The sequence below is a fragment of the Engystomops pustulosus genome, chromosome 3 (genome assembly GCF_040894005.1).
Source record: "Engystomops pustulosus chromosome 3, aEngPut4.maternal, whole genome shotgun sequence".
NCBI lineage: Eukaryota > Metazoa > Chordata > Amphibia > Anura > Leptodactylidae > Engystomops > Engystomops pustulosus.
Genome location: NC_092413.1, coordinates 201,943,154 through 201,956,659, shown reverse-complemented (window position 1 = coordinate 201,956,659; position 13,506 = coordinate 201,943,154). Strand labels below are relative to the sequence as shown.

At 42.3% G+C, this 13,506-nt stretch overlaps 1 protein-coding gene across 3 annotated transcripts in view; it reads left to right on the top strand.

Moving 5' to 3' along the window:
• NBAS (NBAS subunit of NRZ tethering complex) overlaps positions 1–13,506 on the top strand; it is a 415,971-nt gene that overhangs the window by 371,539 nt on the left and 30,926 nt on the right. For all 3 annotated transcript variants that reach the window (XM_072143606.1, XM_072143607.1, XM_072143605.1), the window contains one exon: positions 1,330–1,474. In XM_072143606.1, the coding sequence (XP_071999707.1) occupies positions 1,330–1,474 (145 nt within the window). The remainder of the gene's footprint in view (positions 1–1,329; positions 1,475–13,506) is intronic.

Genomic DNA, 13,506 nt, shown 5'->3' with positions numbered 1-13,506 from the left:
CCTGGAGACAGTATTAAACACTAAATGATGGTTCGGTGTGTTGCACCTTTGTCAAGCTGATGGATATAGATAGATAAGAGATGGAGGTATATGAGATGGAATGATGGATGGATAAGTAGATAATGGATACATAGATTATATATGTTTATTTTATTTGATCCGTCCACTGTATAGTTTTCCTGGCACATCCTGCGGCCAGAAGATGTGATGTATGAGCTTCCAGGTGCCGTTTTATTATAAGATCATACAATACATTGTGTTGTCTACATTTGGCGTCCAGAATTTAGCAGAAAATCTGACTGCCTAGCCTGTGCTACACCTGTGTATAGAGCACAATGGGCAGCGTGCGATCATTCCTACAGATGGGCTATTTGTGCACACAGATGCTGCTCCATGTATTTCTCCTTGTTTTGCAGCCTCTTAGATTGTCCTTTTTTTAATCTGACGGGGAATGACCATTATTGATTTGGAGCGTTGTCAATATGTAGGGCGGACATCATGTCACACGCTGATTGCATGGAGCAGCAGGGAGCTGCAGTATAAGGAATAGACATTTATAGATACATTTGTATCAGGGCTGAACACAAAGTTTTATTGTTTCCAATCAGATACAAGAGCATGTGATAGAGCACAGGTAGCCATGAGGGCCTATTATACTGCTATGTATATAGACACAGGTCACACCTGAATGAATGTCTTTTGATCGGTGACACCTGTACTTGGTTTAGGTGTCACATGTGACGTCTCATCCAACAAAACTATCAGGGAGCTGCTCCTGGGGCCATCCTAGGTGTAATTGATACATAATTTATCTGCTACATTAATCATAAAGATACTGGGGCAGATTTACTTACCCGGTCCTGTCGCGATCCAGCGGCGCGTTCTATGACGAGGATTCGCGTCTGCCGGGATTCACTAAGGTCATGCGCCCGATGTCCACCAAGTGTCGCTGCTGCGCTGAAGTCCGCCGGAGTTTGCAGGAGTTCAGAATCCTATCCTGGGTGTAGGTCAAGCGACATTTTTTTTTTTTTTAAATTCCGTGGTTTTGCCGAATCCGTTGGGTTTTTCCGACAGCCACGCCCCCCCCCCCCTCGATTTCTGTCGCGTGAAAGCTGGCGCCGATGCGCCACAATACGATCGTGTGCGCCAAAATCCCGGGGCAATTCAGGGAAAAACGGCGCAAATTGGAAAATTACGACATAAAAGCACGGATCGGACCCTTTGTAAGTGACCCCCACTGTATATATAATGTATATAAAGTATATAACACTGTATTCATTGTATAATCCTCCTCGCACCTTTAATGCTGCTCTACTCTCTTCCTCTTAGAGCATCCCCAGAAGATAACCCATGGGTGAAGCTGGTGAAATCCATGCTCTCCAATTGTGAGGCGGAAAACCGTACGGAGACATCCTCCGAAATCCTGAAGCTTTGCCGATCCTTCTACAAGACCAGGCACGCGTTTTCTGCAGAAGTAAGGGGTTGTATATAGACACTTATATATAAATGTATTATAGATATAGCTCATATCTATCTATTATTTATCTCTATCAATCTTCTATCTACCTTGTATCTCTCTGTCTAATATCACATTATAAGAAGCTTTATTCACAGGGTCAAATACAGCATTTCCAAAGCATTTATGGGATTGTGGGAAAAGGGGTCAGGGTGATGGGGAGCAGAATAAAGTGGGACATGTGGTGTGGGGGAGTTATAGGAGTCCATGGTATCCCATGTCTCTCAGCCTATAGCAGGCAGTGACATCTGATCTCCTCTTCCCACAGCAGGATGGAGATCTTCTCTTCTTCATTCATGGAGCTGAGGTCTAGGAGATTTCAGAGTCTCCTTAAGTGAGTGTCCCTCACTGCTGAGTATCTGGAGCAGTGTAGCAGGAAGTAGACCTCATCCTCGGTGGTCTCCTTATCCTGGAACTGTTGGCACAGTCTGCTTTCCCTGGGCACGTACATCTGTCTGTGCCGCCCAGACTTCATGGCCAGGTTGTGGGCGCTCAGTCTGTAGTGGTTTAGGATCGAATGGTCTCTGGAGTCCGGTAGTTTCTCCAGGTATGAGGCCAGTCTGTAGTCTCTCTGTAGATCCTGGTAGATAGCTTCTGGGATGACTCCAAGTTGGTCCTCCAGTCGCTGATATATTCCTCCTGGGCCTTATTTACTGTAACCTTGATTTTGGTTTGGTCAACTGTGTTTGGTCCATGTATGGGTCTGGTTGGGTTTAGGTTCCCAGGTTGCCGGGGATCCTCTGCTGCTGCAAGGCTTTACAGTGGAAGGAATCTGGGCGCCCTCGTCTGGACTGTAATATATAGGGGAAATCTGAACGGTTCTCTACAGCCGCTGTTTGAGGTGCTCCGATGGACTTTGAGAAGGTGTCTGCAGAATTCTAGGTGGAATAGTTTGGTTGGACTGGAGTCCCACCTTGACCAGTCTGGGTATGTGTGTGGGCACCAGACCTCAGTGCCATATAGTAGGATGGGAGATGGCATATAGTCAAAGATTTTTTGTTGAGGCCCAGGTAGATGTAGTCGCCAGTCAGTGGGCAGGTGTTCAGCGTTAAGAAAGGAAACCTGGCTACGCTTGAACACCATGATATTGGATTTATTGATGGGTAGTGCCCAGGCGGTGCTGATTTTTTTCCAGGATTTGAAGCATTATCAGAAGGTCCTCTGGAGGTCATCTCTATAGAAGATTCACCTTGATGGCATGGTGCACGGGAGAACTCCCAGCTCATTTATGTAGATATTGAAGAGTTTTGGACTTGGGTTGCAGCCCTGTCTGATCCCTCGGCTCTGCTGCAAATAGATTATTCTCTATCTATCTATCTATCTATCTATCTATCTATCTATCTATCTATCTATCTATCTATCTCTCTATCTCATATCTATCTATCTCTCTATCTATCTATCTATCTCTCTATCTATCTCATATCTATCTATCTATCTATCTATGTAACAAATGATGAAAAGGCAGCACAAAAAATAAGTGAAAAAACGGTGGTTTAATCCATAGAAGACGACGTTTCGGCTCGTATACACGTGAGCCTTTCTCACGTGTATACAAGCCGAAACGTCGTCTTCTATGGATTAAACCACCGTTTTTTCACTTATTTTTTGTGCTGCCTTTTCATCATTTGTTTATTGGAGGGTCCTTTTCCTGGCCAGGACCCAGTACGGCTTTGCACACAGTTAGTTCTTTTTGGCTAATCATCGTAGAAAAACTGCTATGCTGCTTGAACTTTCCTTCTCTCTATCTATCTATGTATCTATGTATCTATCTCCTATCTATCTATCCATATCATATCTATCTATGTATCTATCTATCTATCTCCTATCTATCCATATCATATCATATCTATCTATCTATCTATAAAGAGGAAATTGCGCAGCACACCAGGTTGAGTGAAAAATTTTGTTTTGTGGTTTATTCCATATTCAATAACGACAGCGACGTTTCGGCTACCAGTAGCCTTCCTCAAGCCATTTAACAAGTGTGAATGGTGGACATATATACAATTGTGAGAGGTCACATGACCTCATAAGTGCCGCCCATCCAATTATCAATAGCATAATACATAAGTACAATTTATATTTACAATTAAGCATATACATATAGTAAATAGAAATACAATAAGATTATATTAATATACAAAGAAAGTGCATGTGCCATATACTGATATGCGGCGTATCCCACGCAATGAAAGTGATAAAAGTGCCAAAGTGCATCAGGTGTATCCTCCCACTGTGCATGGTTGATGTGTCCCCGGTTGAGCTGCGGACTTCGATCTGTATTATCTGGAACACTTGAAAGAAAAAACGGCTATTTGGAACGCACCAAATGGAACGCACGCCATAGTAACCGCACTGCGCATGCGCAGCGGTTGTAAAGCTAAACAAGCGTCTTGGAGACCAATTAGCAGTCATGGCAACCCAGAAACGGCCTGGATACAAGGCTCTCGAATAGATCGCTATAAAATTCTCCAACTGAGAGGTATGTAACACAATAAAATTGAAATTAGAGGGCATAGGGGCATCATAATGCTGTATCTATCTATCCATATCATATTTATCTATCTATCTATCTCATATCTATCTATCTATCTCATATCTATGTATCTATCTATTTATAAACAGATATAAGATTGATACATATGAGATTAATAGATATGAAATCGATAGATTTATGAGATTGAGAGATGGATTTTAGATAGAGAGATAGAAAATGAGATTGATGGATAGAGAATAGAGAGACAGGTCACAGAGAGACATGGCATCGATAGATTGATATGAGATCAAGAGATGGATATGAGAGAGATAGATTTGAGATTGATGGATAGCGAATAGAGAGATATGGCATCGATAGATTGATAGGGCATAGATAGATATGAGATGGAAAGGCTATAGGTTTGTGTCCATAATTATGGATCCAGTATAGGATATGACGATGGACGTGCTCTATAGATGCAGATAGTCTGAAGATGACATGAGATGGATGTGTTTGTATCCCGCAGATTTTCTTTGTGCTGTTTATCTCTATCCTGTTTATATTGCGGCTCCTCATTTCTGATTTGATGGCTTTCCCTCCTGCTCTGTATGAAATGTTACTTTACAATTTCTCTCTCACTCCTTTCAGGTTCTCTGCAACCTCCCAATTTATTGCTCCGCACATTGTATCCATGGCAATGGTTTGCTTTTTATTTCTCTTTTTGTTTCTGGTAGCTGTGAATGTGATCGGGAGCTGTAGCTTTTGTGCTTCCGTTGTGCAGTAATCTGACTATGTGAATATATATATTCGGGAGCTATGTGGCGGATCGCTCCGGGTGTTAGAGGTGACAGGCCGGAGGAAATCCACTTAAAACCTTCCTAGCCATCGCCTCCTAGTTATAGCATTGATATCTGTCACTTAGACGGCCGGGGATGACAGCCGCGCTCTCTGACACCGCTTAACTGGCTAAACAAAGCATGACTTCATCCCGTGTATGGCGAGCCGCCGACAAAATCTCCGTGCAGCGCAAATCTCATTTCTCTTCTTCTCGGGCATAATAACCTTGTCTGCAGCAGCGCTCAGAATGAAGACATTGCCCCCTCACCTCTTCTACTGGGTTTTGTTTTACTTACACTTTACCTTCTAAAAATTACATTTTTTTGATCCTATAACACCCCCCACACACACGTACATTCACACACACACATACACACACACCCCATGCTGGATTCAATCCTGAATCTAAACAGAACTAAACCGTGACCTGAAGAATGTCATGTATCGCTTGTAATGACTTAACCAAATTTGTTGGTTAGCAGACTGATGGAGAACCCATGAATTAAAGGCAAGCTCCACTTTTAGTTCTCACAATATTGGAGAATTAAAGGGGTTTTCCCACAAAAGAAAATTCTCACATCTCAATCCCCTAGAGATTTACACAATAAAGATCATTTGTAACCGCATACTTTACAATGTTACTCAGTTTTATTGCTATTTTAGCTCCTATCACTCCCTAGGCTGCTCAGTGCAAAATTCCAGAGTGTGGGCTCGGACTCTTTAAGCAGACACATTGGGGCTCATTTACTAAGGGTCCGCAAAGCGCATTTTCGTTGGGTTTCTCGTTTTGAGCTGCATTTAAGGCGAATTTAGCGCACATGATCAGATTTTGGCGAATCGCTGCCGGCTTGCTTGCGACACAAATCTGGGGCGGGCCGTTGAACAACCCGACGGATTCGGACTACCTGCAGGATTTAACTTTTCGAATTGTCGCAAGACACGCACATACAAGCACCGGGAAGAAGAAGGTGAACTCCAGCGGACCTCGACGGGGAAGCGGCGGATGCAGGAACACAGGCACATGAGATTCGTGAATCGCGTTGGACTTCATCTGTCTGTGGGGTGACAATGTGGTTACGTTATCAGGGTACAATGTGTATATACACTTTCATCTGACCTCTGACATTGTACTAACACACACATAAAAAGAGAGTTGAGATACACTATCCGTTCTCACAGATATGTGCCTGCCTCCCCCTTCCCCCGGATCACTTATCTCCTTGTAGTTTGTAGCTTGCAGCTTCTCTCTGGTCAGGATGTGCTGGCAGGAAGTGAATCAGTGAGTGTCAGTGTGAGCTCCAGGGCCATGGCTACAGGCTCTTAGCAGAAAGACACAAAAACTCTGCAAGCATGGCTGTCACACAGGAATCCAAGGTGGCTGCCGACCCTAAAGCCAGAAGTTACAGGGTCGTGTCTTGGGGCAACTTAAATTGTGTACAGTAGGACTGATAGAGACAGGTTGGAATTATATCTGCATTTTATATATGCTGCATTTTTGTTAATAACAGTGAATTAGAGAATGTGTTATTTTATCCTGAGTATATATAAGAAACTTCTCTTCGTGGGAATACCCGTTTAATGTTTCTAAGGCTTCATTGCATGTGGCCATTTTACAAGTAACTCCTGGCAAGCTGATATCTTATTAGAGCCATGTTATAGCGCCCATCTGTGGGAACTATGGAGTATGCTACCATACAGCTGGGATTTGGAACCATAGACACTCCATATATGTATACAAACCCCATTATGACATCTCCTATGGACAAATCAATCTACATCTATATACAACCTGTAAATTAACATATTCTTCTAGATTAGACGATCAGTCACTTTAGTCTAGTAACAATTTCCTATATTCTGTTTGTTAATATTTGCTTCAGTCTTGAAAGACCGTTTTATAGTAATATCTGGTTTTGGGCTTTTTCACAAGCTTTGGAGCGTGTAAATAGCGTATTCATAGGTTTTCAATGGGTTGTGCCAAGCCATCCCAGCCGCTTCCCCGTAGGATGAAGTGGAGGTTACTCAGGGCTGGCAGTGGCTCCCACACATTTGTTGTTTTCCCCATAAATCAAGGATATAATCTGTTTCCCTCCCATCCAAATGTGTTATCAGCAGCAGGAGATGTTCTGCTAACAAAGTACAAGTTTTATCTGGGAAAAAACAAAAAGTACAGAATTTTTCTCTTCCTATCCAGGGGTATATCATGGCGGTGCCAGTAACCATATGTCCCAGATGATAACCCAGAGCAGGCCAGAGAGTGAGCACAAATCATGCACAGGGGGCATTTATTAAAGTAACGTATGAAGTAAAGGAAAACCTTAGAAAAGCTAAAAAGAAAAATAAAATGTTAAAAAATTTGGGTAATTTCACCATGGAAATTCATCCGGTTCCAGTACCTTGGTGGTTGTCAAAGGGACATCATGTACCAACAAATCGGGAACAACAGTAAAACCAGGTGACATGATGAATAATATTGCCCTGTGATTATGGTGCCCACCAGTTTGTGGTGTGGATGTTGGAAATAAGATAAATGGCTTAGCTTTAGGATCTGAGCAATTTTAAGATCTGATTAGCTCAGGCATCTCCAAAGTGGCAGGTCTTGTGAGGTGTTCATGGTATAAAATGGTTCATGTCAACCCTAAATGATCCATGGAAGCACAGCTGGTGTGCCAGTGACAGGATCACGGGCACCCAATGTGGACATTGCTTTGTTGCATAAGAACCTGAGCACGTAAGTATCAGACCTTCACCATTGAGCAATGGCGTAAGATGGCCTTCTCCAATGAATCTCATTTTCTTTTACTAGTTATTTTTATCACTTAACTAGGAAAGAGATGACACAAGGGTGGACTTGGAGAAGAAGATAAGCTGGTGGTGGCCCTGTGATGTTGTAAGAGGTGTTTTTATGCACATCCTACTTAGATATTTTTTGAAGACCAAGTAATCCTTTTGGTGTAGCAGCAATCCATAAAAGGAGTGGCCTTTTTGAGGACCATTTCCTTGTCATTCATTGTCCAATACATGTCCATGTTCCAGGTGATGACTTGACCTACAAATTTTTCACATCTTAGAGTAGACCTTCCAAGGTGTTGTGGTGACTTTCTGACTTCTAGAGGTTTTGTCTAGAACTTAGTTCATAGTAGCCAATTGGGAGTAACCTTACACACGGTACTGAGACATGCCCAAGAACACATTGGGGCAGATTTACTTACCCGGCCCATTCGCGATCCAGTGGCGCGTTCTCTGAACAGGATTCGGGTCCGGCCGGGATTTATGATGGCAGTTCCTCCGCCGTCCACCAGGTGGCACTGCTGCCATAAAATGCATCTGATCGCGCCGGAATACACCGAGCTGGACCAGGTGAAGGTAAGCGCGTCCCAAGCGACACATTTTCGGTTTTTAAATGCGGCGGATTTTCCGAATACGTCGGGTTTTCGTTCCGCCACGCCCCCCAATTTCCGTCGAGCGCATGCCGGCGCCGATGCGCCACAATCCGATCGCGTGCGCCAAAATCCCGGGGCAATTCAGGTACAATCGGCGCAAATCGGAAATATTCGGGTAACACGTCGGGAAACCGCGAATCGGGCCCTTAGTAAATGACCCCCATTGACTGATAGATGTGACAATCACATGCCTGGGAAGAGGAAGAGGATCTTACTAGAAAGCCTGAAACCACTGATCAGTGGGGGGGTGTTATATCCTGTCTTATTTGAAATTGTACCTTTGGGCCAAGTGATAAATAAATCCCGGAATCTTTAGTATAACTAGACCAAACTTTTTGCCATAAAGCGTTAGACCTAATGCACAAAAACATTGTGACATTTTTCTCTGAGCCACCACCTTCACCCCAGTTGTATATCAGTGATGAGACCGGAGATTCCCGGCCTCTCTGGGTTTTGCTTGCTCGATACCATTGTTTCTCAGCAGTCAGATTGTGTATATATCTTAAACTAAGCAGTTTTCTGATTTATGCTGTTATCAGAATTTAATGGATTCTGATTGGCCAATGACGGGGCTGGTATACAGTTTTTAAGTAAATACATTTAGCTACATTACAATAATAGTATATACTGACTGCTCAAACATCATGTTTAGGAATTAATACTGTAATGTGCAAAAGTCACCAATGGGACTGCATTATTCACATGTTTTTTATGCACAGTATTGTAATAATCCATTTCTTGTAGAGATAATAAACTATCTCCATCCCAAAATAGTGGCTTGAGAAGCTACAACTATCTCACAAGAAACAAGCCCTCATACTGCAATGACAGAAAAATAAATATGAATAGCTCTTCAAAAAAAGGATAAAAAGCCAGTATCATAAAGGAAATGTGGCATCAGACAATTATCTATTTGATACAAGTTTGTTTTTATTTTAAGCATATTTTTAATTGGATACCAACAGCCTTGATACTTATGTGTAAGTATCTCATCTTTATAGGAGGGATATGATGACAATTGTCAAAATATGTCTCCACCTCCTTCCTGTACAATTACCTCTTTCTAGATAACACTGACCCATCATTACATCACTACTGACAATAGATGATGTCACAGCTTATCTCCTCCTCCCTGTACAATGACCTCTATAAAGATAACACTGACTCATCATTACATCACTACTGACAATAGATGATGTCACAGCTTATCTCCTTCCCCTCCCTGTGCAATGACCTCTATATAGATAACACTGACCCATCATTACATCACTACTGACAATAGATGATGTCACAGCTTATCTCCTCCCCCTCCCTGTACAATGACCTCTATATAGATAACAATGATCCATCATTACATCACTACTGACAATAGATGATGTCACAGCTTATCTCCTCCCCCTCCCTGTACAATGACCTCTATATAGATAACACTGACCCATCATTACATCACTACTGACAATAGATGATGTCACAGCTTATCTCCTCCCCCTCCCTGTACAATGACCTCTATAAAGATAACACTGACTCATCATTACATCACTACTGACAATAGATGATGTCACAGCTTATCTCCTTCCCCTCCCTGTGCAATGACCTCTATATAGATAACACTGACCCATCATTACATCACTACTGACAATAGATGATGTCACAGCTTATCTCCTCCCCCTCCCTGTACAATGACCTCTATATAGATAACACTGATCCATCATTACATCACTACTGACAATAGATGATGCCACAGCTTATCTCCTCCCCCTCCCTGTACAATGACCTCTATATAGATAACACTGACCCATCATTACATCACTACTGACAATAGATGATGTCACAGCTTATCACCTCCCCCTCCCTGTACAATGACCTCTATATAGATAACACTGACCCATCATTACATCACTACTGACAATAGATGATGTCACAGCTTATCTCCACCTCCTTCCTGTACAATTACCTCTTTCTAGATAACACTGACCCATCATTACATCACTACTGACAATAGATGATGTCACAGCTTATCTCCTCCTCCCTGTACAATGACCTCTATATAGATAACACTGACCCATCATTACATCACTACTGACAATAGATGATGTCACAGCTTATCCCCTCCCCCTCCCTGTACAATGAGCTCTATATAGATAACACTGATCCATCATTACATCACTACTGACAATAGATGATGTCACAGCTTATCTCCTCCTCCCTGTACAATGACCTCTATATAGATAACCCTGACCCATCATTACATCACTACTGACAATAGATGTCGTCACAGCTTATTTCCTCCCCCTCCCTGTACAATGACCTCTATATAGATAACACTGACCCATCATTACATCACTACTGACAATAGATGATGTCACAGCTTATCACCTCCCCCTCCCTGTACAATGACCTCTATATAGATAACACTGACCCATCATTACATCACTACTGACAATAGATGATGTCACAGCTTATCTCCTCCTCCCTGTACAATGACCTCTATATAGATAACACTGACCCATCATTACATCACTACTGACAATAGATGATGTCACAGCTTATCTCCTCCCCCTCCCTGTAGAATGACATCTATATAGATAACACTGACCCATCATTACATCACTACTGACAATAGATGATGTCACAGCTTATCTCCTCCCCTCCCTGTACAATGACCTCTATATAGATAACACTGACCCATCATTACATCACTACTGACAATAGATGATGTCACAGATTTTCTCCTCCCCTCCCTCTACAATGACCTCTATATAGATAACACTATATACACTGACCCATCATTACATCACTACTGACAATAGATGATGTCACAGCTTATCTCCTCCCCCTCCCTGTACAATGACATCTATATAGATAACATTGAACCATCATTACATCACTACTGACAATAGATGATGTCACAGCTTATCTCCTCCCCCTCCCTGTACAATGACCTCTATATAGATAACACTGACCCATCATTACTTCACTGCTGACAATAGATGATGTCACAGCTTATCCCCTCCTCCTCCCTGTACAATGACATCTATATAGATAACATTGAACCATCATTACATCACTACTGACAATAGATGATGTCACATCTTATCTCCACCTCCTCCCTGTACAATGACCTCTATATAGATAACACTGACCCATCATTACATCACTACTGACAATAGATGATGTCACAGCTTATCCCCTCCTCCTCCCTGTACAATAACCTCTATATAGATAACACTGATCCATCATTCCATCACATCAAAAAAAAGTAAAGGTTGGTGTAAACATGCAACAATTTATTTAAGGCCCAAAGTAGGCATTTCCTTAAGAGATGAATCATTTAAACTAAAACTAATCACTTGGCTCTTGGGGGTCCGAAATTCTGAAAGTAGGCCGGGATTGTCGGGATACACCCCTATGGACACCCATATTATGATATATGTTTCATAGCGGACTTGGTCTAGGATCACATGTCTCTCACTTCCCATCATGTATAATAAGGATTCTTGTACGGCACACACCAGTAATAGAGCCCATCATTCCAGGAATCATATTAAGAGATTAGACTTTCATGTCTAGATTTCCCTTCGCCTCGTGGGAAATAGATTTCTGTGAGGGCGTCTGGACTTATTCTTTGAAGCAGATTAATTTGCCATAGGCCGATTGCTCGGGAGAAGTAATATTTCCCTGTGTAAAATGGGAATAAAAAAAAAATTCATTGTGATGGGTTGATTGCCGAGTGCATTGATGGAAGTGGCATCCTTCTCCGGGCTCGGAATGGCGTGCTATAGAGGAGATAATTATAGCTTGTGAAGATTTTAATGAACACTACCATGAAAGGGACCTCCATCTTCCTCGCCTTTGTCCGGCTCCGACATTCTTACTCTTGAAATCTCTACAGGCTGAGAGAGACGTTTCTCGTTTCGGGTCGGCGGTTTTATTTCGAGGAGCTCAGATGTCACCGGCATGAAAGCAATATATTTGTTTGGCTTTGGCCCAGCGATTTCTTTTCTCCCGGTGCTTTTTTAACAAAGCGCACCACATTTGCCATCTCACTGAATTTCTATTTTTGTAGCCTCCTCTATAATTAAATAGCTGCAGTATTTCATTTTCCTCTTCACATCTCATTTGGTAATATCATTCATTGCACTGTTATAAAGGGTCTATCTATAGTTCAGCTTTGCACTTAAAGGGACTTTTGGTGCAGCCCTATTAAATGCAGGAGCTCTCTGGAGATCTAAGCCTTATCGCTCTTTCTGCATCTTACACAATTCAGACTCTGGGCAATTTTTTTTTTTTTTTTAAATGGTTTGACATTTACTGCTTGGATACGGTACCGGATCACAGTTTCTTGTGGAAGAAGATAAGACTCCTTCTGTATTCTTTTAGTTCTTCCATTTTAGAACTGTTAGAGGACCTTCAAAGGTCCTGGAAGGGTTCTTGACTACATATGTGTTAAAAGCTGGAACACTAAGGCCTCATGCACACGACCGTATGGTCTTTTCAGTTCTGTATATACGGCTATATTCTTGCCGTAAATACAGGACGTATTGTAACAGTATGGCAACGTATTGCACCGTATCTGTGCTGTATCTGTATAAAATACAGTGGGCTTGCAAATGATGGATGGCTGACTATTGGCTGGCTGACAGAATGCACCTCCCACTGGTTGTATATACCGCAGCATATAGTGCAGAGCCATATACAGCAAATATTAAAGGGAACCTGTCACCAGGAGACCCATTTTTAGCACTCCCCCAGTCCCCACAGAGCATAGTACATACACTGCCAAAGTGTTTTTGTATAAAAAAATAGGTTTTACAGAAAAAAAGATATGTTATGTTGTACCTTTCATTAGCATCTGCTGTGTGACTAGGCACTTGGGAAACTGCTCCTCCATTTGTCCTTTTCAAATATATGAATAACTCCCAATACTCAGGATTGGCTGTAGAGGAGCAGGGGGCGTCGCCAAGCCAAGTGATGGGTGTTTTCATATATTTGAAAAGGACACATGGAGAAGCAGTTTCCCAAGGGAGGGGGGGGGGAACTGCTCCTTTCCAGCCACTCCCAGGGGATGAGTGCCTAGTCACACAGCACATGCTAATGAAAGGTACAATATAACATCTTTTTTTCTGTAAAACCTATTTTTTATACAAAAACACTTTGGCAGTGTATGTACTATGCTCTGTGGGGACTGGGGGAGTGCTAAAAATGGGTCTCCTGGTGACAGGTTCCCTTTAAGC